General features: G+C 47.6%; 1 protein-coding gene across 1 annotated transcript; it reads left to right on the top strand.

The window, feature by feature from the left end:
- The first annotated feature begins 4,559 nt into the window (after window positions 1-4,559).
- Window positions 4,560-5,495, top strand: LOC101949379 (olfactory receptor 51G2-like). The gene has a single exon (XM_005311796.2). It carries the CDS (start codon window positions 4,560-4,562, stop codon window positions 5,493-5,495), a length of 936 nt encoding a protein of 311 aa, XP_005311853.2.
- The last annotated feature ends 8,558 nt before the right edge of the window (window positions 5,496-14,053 follow it).

The following is a 14,053-nucleotide window of genomic DNA, read 5'->3' on the forward strand; positions in this document are numbered from 1 at the left end:
CTTAGCGTTATCATCTGGAAAAGAAATAGTTCTTGGGTTCCTGTTTAATGATGTAACAGGAGTTTAGTTCCCTGAGTTCCCGGTAATCTCAACATGCTGAGCTTCCAGCTGCTCCCTCCCCAGCCCCTAGAACCAGAGAGGAACACTGGTTTGGTGCCAGGCTCACACAGGTTTCAGCAAAGGCTCCTTCCACAAGAAAGAGGTAAACAGATGGGAAGATGCTGTCAGGGACGCAGGGAAACTAGAATGGGTCCCAAGAGCTCCTTGGCTTTTCAAAAGAATGTAGCTTGGAAATGTAACTTTTCCTCTTGGAAAAGAGACAACTAAGGGGGGATACGATTGAGGTCTATAAAATCATGACTGGTGTAGAGAAAGTACATAAGGAAGTGTTGTTCTCTTAACACAAAAACTAGGGGCCACCAAATGAAATGAATAGGCAGCAGCTTTAAAACAAATAAAAGGAAGTATTTCCTCCCACAATGCACAGTCAACCTGTGGAATTCCTTGCCAGAGGATGTTGTGAAGGCCATACATTCATGGAGGATAGGTCCATCAATGGCTATTAGCCACGATGGGAAGGTGTGGTGTCCCTAGCCTCTGTTTCCCAGAAGCTGAGAATTAGCAACAGGAAGCTGCTGTCCCCCCCCCCCCCCCCCAACTAGAGCCTTATCACTGCAATCATCAGGAAGCTCATTCTAAAGTTGCGGGGGGTGGTATCTGCAGCCAAGCACAGGACCGTGCAGAGCCACCTACACCCCCCACCAAACTGAACCTGCCCTAGGTCAGCGCCCCACACCCCAACCCCCTAACTCAACCTTGAGCCCCCTTGTGCACTCTTACTCCTCCCCAGGCCCCACACCCCAATCCCCCAGTCTGCTCCTGAACCCTAACTCCCTCCCAGACCCCACACTACAACCCTAAGCCCTCTCCCACACCGTAACTCCCACCGAGACCCCCAGACCAACCCCCTGCCCTGAGCTCCCTCCTGCACTCCAAACACCTCTTCTAAGACCCACCCCAGAGCCCACACCCACATTTGGAGCCCTCACCCCCTCCTGCAACCACCCTCTTGCCTCAACCTGCAGCCCCCTCCCGCACTATGAACCCCTCATCTTTGTCCCCACCCTGGAGCCTAGGGCCACCAAAAATTCTAATAGCCCTGAACCCCCAGAAGAGTTAATCCAGCCATGCTCATATATCACTACAAGCTAAGTTAGATAGGCTTTGCTCTGGAGATAGAGAAACAGCTTTCAGGAGCCCCATCTCCTGGGGCAGATTAGAGTTTTGTGTGGCCTTGGCTCAGCCAGGAAAACTGAGGTTCCCTCTCCATCCCTTCTGCAGCCCCCCTCCTGCTGTGGAAATGGGGTCAAGGGTGAAGGGGTTTGCACCCGGCACTCCTGCCGGGGAGTAGGGTCAGGGCACGTGGTTAGGCAGTGGGGACTTATTCTGCTTCCCCCACCCAGCAATTCAGAGATGCTCGGCTTACCCCACTCCTACTCTCAGCACAATTCCAGTACCCCGACCTGCTCTCCGGCAGTCAGGTGTGGGGAGAGGGGCAATCCCCCGCACCCAGATCTCGCTTCACCACAGGAGAAGCAGGTGGGTGGAACGGAGCAGGGTGACACCTTTAGCCAAGGATTAGTGGCTAATCCACTACTGGCCCAAAACCACCCGCATGAGGCACACCCCTATCTGAGGCAAGAGACAAGAGAATCAGTGCTCTGGACCAGCAGGAGAGAGATATAGCTGAGCACGAAACTGGAATCGGGAGTAGCAGCTGGTGGATTGGGCTTGGATGCTAAATGGGTAGGCCCTAGCCCCCTAGGACCACAAATGGCTACATCCCTGCTTCAACCCAGCCTTGTTTCCCTCTGTCTCTGAGAGCATCTTCCACTCTGTTTGCTCCTTTCTTGTGGAAGCAGCGTTTGCTGAAAACTGTGTGAGCCTGCGCCCAGTCACCATAGTGCATTGTGCTCAGCGTGTTACACGGTCAAGATATGAAGCTGACCTTTGCCCTCAGACTATCTCTGCCAGCCAGACCATCTAAGATGAGGCTCCTGTGTCTGTTGCTCCATTGTTTGCAATGGTTAGCAAACTCCGGTCTGGTGACTGTGCTGAAACACCCGGCATCCCCGTGACACTCCCACACTCCCCTCCAAAATCCTCCTCCTTATTCCTTGTTCCTCATGGAGAAGGGAAGGGTCCTCCCTTTTTGGAAAGATCTGAGGGAAATTTCCATGTAGGGAGCCTTGTGGAATCTCCCTTCCCTGGGCTGCACCCTGGGTTTGTAATGCAGGAAAGGGGCGGCCGGGGAGTAATCAGGCTCCATATTATTACTCTATTTTATTTTGTTTCAGCAAGTTCAGAGCTGTGACAGCATCATCATTACCACTCAGACGCACTCGAGGCAGCCATGTCACTAATCAGAACCATATGAACAGTGATGACAAGCCCGGATCCTGGGAATAGAGCCTGCAGCAGGGCTGGCTCTGCCGTACAATTAGGTAGCATCACCACACATCCCCTGTGATTTGACCTCCTGCACTTTGCCATTTGCCGAGATGGGAGTTAAAGCTGGTGCACACTAAGCCAAGCACCTGAGGTTCCCTGATGGCCAAGTGGCCCCCAAGGGAATGTGCAGACATGCTTCATAAAGACAGTTGCCTTCCTATCTGAACAGATACTGCCTGCTGCCCATGCAGCCTCTCCGATGACTCCTTGTCCTTTAAGGTGAAGGTTTCTGGTGTCAGCGGCTCCTCGTCTAGCAGGAATTGGGTACGTTGGCAGGTTTCACTATCTTTAAAATGTGAAGTGAAGGGTAAAGGCTGCAAGCTGTTTAAATCTGAAGATGTTCTGTGCCACCGCAGTGAACTCGGCTGGGCTGTCATAGTGACCCAGTAACAGGGGTAGGAGGACAGGCAGCACTAGGTAACTTGGGGACCCCTCCCCTGCATGTGCCCAAGGTGCTCAGTGCGTTATTCAAGTTACACAGAAACCTGAGCTTGGAGTGTTAAAACCCCGATGCCCCAAGTCAGAATTTCTCAAGGGGCCCATTTCTCGACATGCCATGTGCTCTGGGCCCGATCCTGCCAGCGGCTGAGTGACAAGAGACCCCAAAGAATTTCAGTGACTCGTTCCCAAATCTATTCGGGTATATTTGCTCCTGGAAATTTAATCAGCAAATGCATTTTCTAAGCTTTTATTCTCTGGCTTGATTGTGAAGGCAGGAATTCAGAGCTGCATTGCTTTGTGGTAACAGGTCCAAGAGGGCATATTTTTGCCCTATAGTTACTATAGTTCCAGGGCTACTGGCTTCTCTTCCCCCTCTCTGGTCTCTGAGTGCCAGATGTCAGGCCTTGTAGTCTTCCCGCTCATGGGATGACTACAAGCGATCCCTCCATTCTCCCACCCTCAGACTGGGCACTGGGCTACAGCCCACTGTGGGTGAACAGTGCTTGCTGAGCAAGTCCGAGTGAGTTCAGGAGCTGTGGTTGACGTGTGTACTAAGATACAGAAGTGTAAATGTTAGCCCCAAACTATTCATTGTAATACAAATATTACAAACAGAGCACATGAAAGTCTGGCGGGAGGTTGTTGATATCACTGTTACTGAATTAAAAACCTGACCCTAAAAATGTATCCCATATGCTGGAAAGACGCAGCTGCATGACCTGGACTATCAGGAGAGCAGAAAAAAATAATTCATATAATGAAGCTATAAAAGACATTTAAAAATAGCTTCAGTGCAGGACAGATAAATACAATGACTGTTTTCACCATAAACATGCCATATATTTACACACATGGCATGATATAAGAATCCACACTCAGAAGTGCAGGGCCCGAGAGGGTGTCTGTGTGAAGGGTGTAGCAGGGTTAAAAAGAGCACTGCATTAATTAATGGACGATGAATCACTTAATTATGACCTGTTCTGCTCATTCCCTTTGGGCAACTGGCATAAGCCACTGTCGAAGACAGGATACTGGGCTAGTATCTTTTCGTCTCACCCAATATAGCCATTCTTATGTTTGTATGTTCCAAGGTCACAATGGTAAAATCATACAGTGCTCAAGTAGGCTGTGGAATTCACAGCCACAAGGTATCAATGGGGCCAAGAGCTTAGCTGGATTCAAAAAGGGACTGAGTAACCAGAAAATCCAATTACAGTATAGAGAATTGTTTTTTAAAAGTTTTGAGGAGGTTCTCAACCTTACTGATTTACACCGCAAAATATGTCGAACTAGTGGGTATCAGGGGAAAACTTTCCCTGGGAGCAGGTTATCTCATAGTTGCCTATATTAGGGCTTCTTCCACCTTCCTCTGAAGCATCTGGACATGACCACTGGTTACTGGGGTAGATGGACTACAAGTCTGATCCAGTCTGACTAATCAGAACCATGTAAATCCAACAGTATGTTTTTGCTTATCTACCTTGAGATCTGGGAGACTATAGACCTGCCCTGAGAGCAGAATGATTTCATGCTAAATAGCATCTGATCTTTTTTTTTTTTTTTTTAGGAAGGACATATCAGCACTTCTCGGACCTGCGCAGTACATTATGTCAGCTGTCAATGACACCAAATTCAAATCTATAAAATTCCTTCTCACCGGGCTACCGAGTCATAGAGACACACATCTCTGGATCTCTATCCCCTTCTGTTTCATGTATGTTATTTCAATAACAGGAAATTCAGTCATTCTGTTCATTGTAAAAACAGATCCAAGCCTCCATGAGCCCATGTATATTTTCCTTTCCATGTTGGCCGTCACAGACCTTGGCTTATCGATAACCACCATACCGACGATACTGGGCATATATTTGTTTAACTCTAGGGAGATCAGCCTTGATGCCTGTTTAGCCCAGGTCTTCTTCATCCACTTGCTTCAATACATTGAATCCTCTGTGCTGTTGTTGATGGCCTTTGACCGCTTCATTGCGATCCATAACCCACTGAGATATGCTTTCATCTTAACCTCACCGAGAATAGCCAAGATGGGACTGGTGGCTGTGCTAAGAGCGATGGTCCTAATACTTCCACTTCCCTTTCTTCTGAAACGGTTCCAATACTGTCGAGCCAATGTCCTCTCCCATTCCTACTGCCTGTTCCAGGAGGTCATGAAGATGGCTTGTTCAGATATCACAGTCAACAGCATCTATGGCTTGTTTACTAAACTCTTCCAGATGGGGTTGGACTCAATGCTCATCTTCCTTTCTTATGTGATGATCCTCAAAACAGTGCTGAGCATCGCATCCCATAAGGAGTGCCTGAGGGCCCTGAACACCTGCGTCTCCCACCTCTGCGCCCTCCTGCTCTTCTATACTCCAGAGATCAGCTTGTCTGTGATGCACAGATTTGGGAAGGGCTCTTATCCCTTACTTCAGATTCTGCTGGGCTACATCTCCCTGCTTCTCCCCCCGCTGATGAACCCAATTGTGTACAGTGTGAAAAGCAAACACCTTCGTGGGAGGATAATCAGGCTGTTCATCAAGTGAAGGGTCAGTTCACCACCTGGCTCCTTTGACATGGGAGATGAAAAACATGGGTCAGCTGTTCCATCCTGGACCCTTACATCTGAGATGACATGAGTTACTGATCTTCACTCTGTAGAGAGGTTCAGATGGGTTCTAAGGCTGGTGAGGGGGGACAGGGATGGTGAGGGAGGACAGGGCACTGGGGGAGGGAGACCAAGGCCGGAATCAGCATTTACAAAGTGACTGTGTTTGCGGAGAGCCGGGGGATTGGTGGGAGGTTGGCTCACAAAGAGGAGTATTAGTAGCCGTTCCAACCTCAGAATTCCTGTCTACAATCAATAAAGAGAGGGGATGTGGATGCTGTTTCCCGTTACACCTGGCCTGTCACTGTCCCGTCTTTGGCTAAACATCCAAGGGCTATGAAAACAGCTGCAGAGCTGTTCTGTCACAGTTCTGGCCCCTCCTGAGTGCTCTGGGTGCAGCATGCCCCATGGGTGCTGCACCAGCTGGAGACAGGGGCTATGCCTTCCCCTATACCGTCAGCCAGGTGCTTGTGACTGAGTGGTGTCAGAGACAGGATTAACGCAGGAGGGCCAGGAGAAATTATTCAGTTAATGGCTTTGCACACAGCACACCTGCTCAGTCCACTCCCCACTGAGGCAGGGCAGAGCTGCACGTGTGAGTAATGGTCTGACACACAGGAGTCCTGGTAAGAGACTCAGGTCTAGGTTCCCTCCCCATCCGATCCATCTTTGCTGCCCCAGCAATGCAAAACAATGGAAACTGGCCTCAGCTCAGGCCCAGCTAACTCCTATCCCAGCCCAGCCCATTCAGGGTAGGGTGACCACCTTTTCAAAAGGCAAAAGCGGCACACAGGCCGGTAGCCTGGTCCCCTCGGTGACCTTGCCCCGCCCCTCTTTTTCCCCCTGGAGGCCCCACTCCCTGCTCCTCCTCTTCCACCAAGGCTGCACCCCCTGTCCAGGCCGGAAGCCATAGCCGGGCCATGGAAAGATCTGATCAGGGAGCCAGTGCCTCTGTGTGGAGCCCCAGATCCTCCACCTCCCCTGGGCAGGGGACTGGCGTGACAAGAGAATGCTGCTGCCTATGTCCCTGCCCCTCAGGACGCATCCCCAGAGAAGGTGGAGAGTCTGGGAATTCCCACAGCAGCCTGGGCTCCCGGGGTAGCTGTAACCGTGCTTTTGTGGGTCACAACTGTGAATACCAAATTCAGGACAAACTGCTGAGAAATGGGTCAGACAGACCCCAAAACTGGTGATTATTCTCCCATGAGATATACCAAACCAGGAACAGAAAATAAACTTCTGTTTCACCACAATGGCTAACAAGAAGCACAGTAACTTGCCAGTGTAGACAAGCCCTTAGTGATTGTTGGCTCTTAGATATTTTCATCTTGTAGCAGGCTGGGTAGAAATGCTGTCCCACCACAAGTGATTTCATCTCTCATTTGAGCAATTAATATTACAAAGGCTCCAAATGGGCCCTATTTTGCTCTACCTTTGAACAGTGTGGATGAAGAAGATAAACCAGACTAGGCACCCTTAATGAGAGTCCACACCTCCTTGCTGGGACACCTGTCCCCACCCCTCTTTCTTTCACAGGGCTCTGGCATTCTAGCCCCTGGCTTAATCAAGTCCTTTCAGCTGAGGGTGAACCCATCATTTGGGACAGGTTAAGCCTAGTTCTGCTTCCCTTTATTCATACAATAAAAACAGAAACATTGATAACAACATTTCACTACTCCTGCATTCATTACTACGTGATTTGTAAGCCAGCACCAGCCAAAATAGATCACTTGGGCAGCACAGGTCGGTCTGCTGGATGCCTAGGCAGAGTAAGTGTGTTCATGTAAAAACAGTTTGCTCCTGAAGTCTCTCCCCATTCCAGCCTGCTGTCAGAAGAGAACTCATTCGCACCCTCCTTACACAGGTTTATGCACCATATGATATGCTGGGGACGCCTGTCCTAGCAGAGGACTGGACTCATTGACCCAGGAGGTCTCTTCCAGGCCTATGTCTCTTTGGGTCACATTTCCCATTTTGTGTCACACTGGGAGCTTATGTGAAGTTGCTTGTCCACTATGACTCTGCTCCGTGCCCAGGCCGATGGATTTGTCCCTTAATAGATGCAGGAGAAAGCAGTTATCCAGCGTTATCGCCTGGAAAAGGAATTGTTCTTGGGCTCTTGTTTAGTGATGTCACAGGAGTTTAATTCCCTGAGTTTCTAGTAATCTCAGCATGCTGGGCTGCCAGCTGCTCCCTCCCCCACCACTAGCCCCAGAGAGGAAGGATGGTTCAGGGGTTTAAGTGCTGGCCTGGGACTCAGAAGAACTGGCTTCAGGTCCATGCTGTTCCACCAGCTTCTTCTGTGACCTTGGGCAACTCACTTAGTCCCTTTGTGCCTCAGCCACAGGTGTTTTATTATGGCTCATGTCACTACCTACTGCCCAATTTATAAATAGGAAGGAGGCATTGCTTCAATAAATTCTGCTGTTCCTGAGGTAGCCATTTGGTTCGATTGACTTCAGGTGAAATTGTAGTTGCTGCTCAGTTCCTGCCATACGAAAGAAGAAGCAGCAGCACAGCATTTTTTGACGAGGGAGTTCTGGGCCCCTCCTGCAGCTCGGCAGTAAGTGGGGGAATCAGGACTTGCTTGCAAAGAGTGAAGGAACTGGAGAACATTGCCTGGCCAAACAGAGCCCTGATTGGCTGCTCCTCTGTCAGATCCTGACCCCCACCCACGCTCCATGAGCACTGAGAGCCGCTCTAGTGCTGTAGATAGATCTGACACCCTGCATCCAAATTTCCAACATCTAGTTTGGCGTAACTGGATCTGGGGGAGGGGGTTGTTTGTTTCCAATAGAGAGTTACCAGCAGGCATTTGGAGCTGGGCCTCGGTTACCCCCATTTCTATTAAGAATGTGCATGATCTTGCTTATCCTGCATGTGCATGCCTCATGCCAGAAGAATAGGAGAGAGGTAGGCCATAGGTCCCCATTGGCTCAGCGAGCCCATCGATGTTATGTGATCCCAGCAATTACAGGCCTGTAAGCCTGATTTCAGTACCGGCAAACTGGTTGAAACTATAATAAAGAACATTATTGTCGGACATATAGATTAACATAATTTGTTGATGAAGACTCAACGTGGTGTTACTAAAGGGAAATCATGCTTCACCAATCTACTAGAATTCATTGAGGGGGTCAACAAGCATGTGGAATAATGGGATCCAGTGGATATAGTGTACTTAGATTTTCAGAAAGCCTTTGACATGGTCCCTCACCAAAGGCTCTTATGCAAGGTAAGCTGCCATGGGATAAGAGGGAAGGTTCTCTCATGGATTGGTAACTGGTTAAAAGATAGGAAACAAATGGTAGGTATAAATTGTGACTTTTCAGAATGGAGAGAGGTAAATAGTGGTGTCCCCCAGGGGTCTGTTCTGGGCCCAGTCCTATTCAACATATTCATAAATGATCTGGAAATAGGGGTAATCAGTGAGGTGGCAAAATTTGCAGATGATACAAAATTTCTAAAGATAGTTAAGACCCAGGAGACTGCCAAGAGCTACAAAAGGATCTCGCAAAACTGGGTGACTGGGCAAAAAAATGGCAGATGATATTCAGTGTTGATAGGTGAAAAATAATGCACATTGGAAAACATAATCCCAACTATACTTATAAAATGATTGGGTCTAAATCAGCTGTTACCACTGAAGAAAGAGATCTTGGAGTCATTGTGGATAGTTCTCTGAAAACATCCACTCAATGTGCAACAGCATTCCAAAAAGTGAATGTAATGTTTGGCATCATTAGGAAAGGGATAGATAATAAAATAGAAAAGATCATAATTCCATTATATCAATCCATGGTATGCCCACATCTGGAATACCACATGCAGTTCTGGTTGCCCCATCTCAAAAATATATACTGTAGAGCAGTGGTTCTCAAACTTTTGAACTGGTGACCCCTTTCACACAACAAGCCTCTGTGTGCGACCCCCCTTCTAAATTAAAAACACTTTTTTACATATTTAACACCATTATAAATGCTGGAGGCAAACCAGGGTTTGGGGTGGAGGTTGACAGCTCGCGACCCCCCATGTAATAACCCCATGCCCCCCTGTTGTTGAGAGTCCAGTGGAGGGCAACAAAAATGATTAGGGGGCTAGGGCACATGACTTATGAAGAGAGGCTGAGGGAACTGGGCTTATTTAGTCTGCAGAAGAGAGGAGTAAGGGAGGATTTTGATAGCAGCTTTCAACTACCTGAATGGAATTTCAAAGAGGATGGAGCTTGGCTGTTCTCAATGGTGGCAGATGACAGAACAAGGAGCAATGGTCTCAAATTGCAGTGGGGGAGATCTAGGTCAGATATTAGGAAATACAATTTCACTAGTACGGTGGTGAAGCCCTGGAATGGGTTACCTAGGAAGGTGTTGGAATATCCATCCTTAAAGGTTTTTAAGACCCAGCTTGACAAAGCCCTGGCTGGGATAATTTAGTTGGTGTTGGTCCTGCTTTGAGCAGGGGGTTGGACTAGATGACCTCCAGAGGTCTCTTCCAACCCTAATCTTCTATGGTTCTATGATTCTATGAATTGGAAAAAGTACAGAGAATGGCAACAAAAATGTTTAGGGGTATGGAACAGCTTTCATATGAAGAGAGATTAAAAACACTGGGGCTGTTCATCTTGGAAAAGAGATGACTACAGGTGGATATGGCAGAGGTCTATAGAATCATGAGTGGTATGGAGAATAAAGAAGTGTTATTTACCCCTTCACATGAACCAAGGGTCACCCAGTGAAGTTACTCGGCAGCAGGTTTAAAACAAACAAAACAAAGTAGTTTTTCACACAACGCGCAGACAGCCTGTGGAACTGTTTGCCATGGGATGGTGTGAAGGCCAAAAGTATGACTGTCCAAAAAATAAAATGGATAAGTTCATGGAAAATAGGTCCATCAATAGCTGTTAGCCAAGATGCTCAGGGACACAACCCCATGCTCTGGGTGTCTCTAAACCTCTGACTGCCAGAAGGTGGGAGCAGATGAAATGGGATGAATGACTCAATAATTGCCCCATTTTGTTTTTTTCCTTCTGAAGTATCTCCACAGTCCCCTGTCAGAAGACAGGACACTGGGCCAGATGGAGCATTGGTGTGACCCAATATGGACTCTCTTATGTTCTTAAATTTGTCCACTGATGGATGGGCTGCTGGAGACAAGCCTTCTCCAGGGGATCCCTCTGTTACAGAGCTAGCATAGATACCATAGGAGATGTCCAGGGGCAGCTCAGTGTGGGAGGCTGATGGGGGGCTAGTGCTGCCACCTAGGGGTCTGGTCCTGTAGCATGAGTGACAGAGGCTTATAGTTGGAGCTACAGCTGGGCTGGAAAACAGAGTTTTTTTACCCCTACCAAAAATTTTTGACCCCAATTAAATTGTTTCTTTTTCATCTATGTTTTGGGCTGAGTTTTCATACTTCTTGCCCCGCACCACCACACACACAGACACACAAATTTTTTGACCGAAACAAAAATGTTTCCTTTTCATTCGCTTTTTTGGGTAGTTATTTTCTCTGAAAGCTCAGCTGCCATGAGCTGCCCAGCTGCAGCTGCCTGGATCCCCAAGAGAAACTGGAGTTTTTTCGTCTGCTTCATCCTCGGATCATAAATGTAGGTTGCACTGTTGGAGTCTATAGCTACACTCTGGGCATGGAATAGTTTGTGGGTAGGTGGCCCTAGCTACCAGTGGATCACTGAGATCTGTGTATAACTGTGGGGTTCCCTGGATTCTGGGTCCCTCTTTTCATTCCTCAGAGAGAAGGGAAGGGACATCCCTTCCTTCAATTTCTATGTAGGAGCCTTGTGGAATCTCCCTTCACTTCGTCGGCCTGCACCCAGGGTTTGTAATGCAGGACAGGGGGTTGCCAAGGAGAAATCTGGTCCTATATATTATTATTATTATTATTATTATTATTATTATTATTTTATTTTATTTCAGGAAGATCACAGCTCTCACAGCCTCATTGGAACCATTTGGCTGCCCTCGAGGTAACCATGTGACTAATTGGCACTATATGAACTGTGATGACAAGCCTGGATTCCAGGAATAGAGCCTGCAGCAGGGCTGGGACTGAAGTCATGCTGGGAAGCATCACCATGTGTCCCCTGGGATTTGACCTCCTGCAGTTTGCCCTTTGCCGTGACGGGAGTTAAAGCTGATGCACATGAAGCCGAGAAGCTGCGGTTCCCTGATGGCCAAGTGGCCCCCAAGGGAATGTGCAGACATGCTTCATAAAGACAGCTGCCTCCCTAGCTGAACAGATTCTGCCTGCTGCCCGTGCTACCTCTTTGATGACTCCTTGTCCTTTACGGTGAAGACTTCTGGTGTCAGCGGCTCCCCTTCTAGCAGGAATTGGGTACGTTGGCAGGTTTCACTATCTTTACAATGCAAAGTGAAGGAGAAAGTCTTGAAGCTGTTTCTATTTGCAGATGTTCTGTGCAGCGGCAGAGGACTCAGCTGGGCTGTCGGGGGGAGTCAGTGATCGGGGGTCCCATTTCTAGAGGTGCCGTATGCTCTGGGCTAGATAAGGCCAGGGGCTGAGTGAGAAGAACCCCCCTGGAGTATCAGTGACCAATTCCCAAATCGCCTCAGGTTTATTTGCTCCTGAAAATTTAATTAGCAAATGCATTTTCAAAGGGTTTATTCTCTGGCTTGATTGCGAACGCAGGAATTCAGAGCTGCGCTGCTTTGTGGTAACTGGCCTGATAGGGCATATTTCTGTTTCCTGACTGGCTGAGGGCTCCAGTATTTCTGCCCTGTAGAGACCGCTCAGAGTTACAGGGCTACCTGCATCTCCGCCCCCGCTCTAGTCTATGCATGCCAGATGTCAGGCCTCATAGCCTGCCCCCTCACAGCGTGGAATCCCATGATTCTTCCACCCTCAGACTGAGCACTCGGCTACAACACACTGCAAGTTGAATGTGCTGCCCAGCAGGTCTGAATGGGTTCAGCACCTGTGATTGACGTGTGTACTAAAGTACAGATGTGTAAATGTTATACCAAAACTTTTCATTGTAAGACAATATTACAAAGAAAACTTTCATGACATGCCTGTATATTGAACGCCAGCAGTAGAGTCGCTGGAATCTCTGCCAAAAGAAGCAGTGGTAACTTTACTGTTTAATGGCTTTGGCTTTAGAAAGTGTTTCAGAAGTGCTCCACATACTGTTTGCAATGGGTTTGTGCTTTCACTCTTTGTGCAGTGAACAGTTGTATAATACTGTCTCCTGGTAACTGACCAAAAGCTGTTTCTAACATTTACATTAAGGGTCATGCACACAATACCTCTACAACACTTTCGAAAAAGTCATGAGAGAACAGAACCGCTGGTCAGTGTTTCAGCAAAGAGGAGAGCTGAGGTGCAGGAAAGGGGAGTGTTATTGTGGTTGTAAGTAATTTATGCTCATCACCTGTTACAGGAGTACGACTGAAGTAACTTGTACACTGAACTGTACATTAGTGGAACACCAGTATTTTCAGTATTCACCCATTTGTGTCGCCAATCCCTCCCTCCCCCAGCTGAAATAACTGTCTGTGTTAGCTTGTATCTTGCCAAATATCTACAGACCCTTGCATGGAGAGAGGATGCAGGTCCTGTGTGGATGAAGAGAAGCTTCTCTTAGAGGGATTCTTGGGGGGTCAGAGTGTATCACCGGTAGGATTTTGTTAGGGAAAGTTATTAGAGGTTGGTTCTGATCGAATGTACAAAGGTAAATCTGTAGTGATGCCCTTGAAGTCATTGTTATTGAATTAAACACCTGCCCCTAAGAATTTATCCTATGTCCTGGAAAGAGGTAGTGGCATAATTTGGACTCTCAGGACTGGGGGAAATAAATAGGATAGTTATTGGGGCAATGAAACACATTTAGAAATAGTTTCAATGCAGGACAGACACATACAATGACAGTTTTCAACATGCATTAGCCATGTGTTTACCACATGTGAAGATGCAATGGACCACACTCGGAAGTGGAGGGCCAGAAGGAGTGTCTGTGTGAAGGTCACAGTTGTAAAATTACACAGTTCTCAAATAGGCTGCAGAACTCACAGCTACAAGATATTGATGGGGCCAAGAACTTAGCAGGATTTAAAGAGGGACTGAATGTGTCTATGGGTAACCAGAAAATTCAATTACAGTAGTACAGATTAAAAAAAAAAAGTCTTGTTACAGACTATAAATCCTCCTGATTTACACCACAAAATATGTTTAACTAGTGGGTGTCAGGGGGTAACTTTCCTAGGAGCAGGTTTTCTCATAGCTGCCCATTGCAGGGGTTCTTCCACCGTCGCCTGAAGCATCTGGAATTGGCCACTTGTTACTGGGCTAGATGGACTGCAGGTCTGATCCAGTCTGGCAGTGCCTACTTTCCTATCACTGGTGTCTATCCAACAGTATGTTTTTGCTGATCTACCTTGAATTCCTGGACATTTCTAGACATGCACTGAGAGCAGAAAGATATTTCTTTAAATATCATCTAATTTCCTGTTCTTTTTCCTTTTAGGA

The sequence above is a fragment of the Chrysemys picta genome, chromosome 1 (assembly GCF_011386835.1).
Source record: "Chrysemys picta bellii isolate R12L10 chromosome 1, ASM1138683v2, whole genome shotgun sequence".
Lineage (NCBI taxonomy): Eukaryota > Metazoa > Chordata > Testudines > Emydidae > Chrysemys > Chrysemys picta.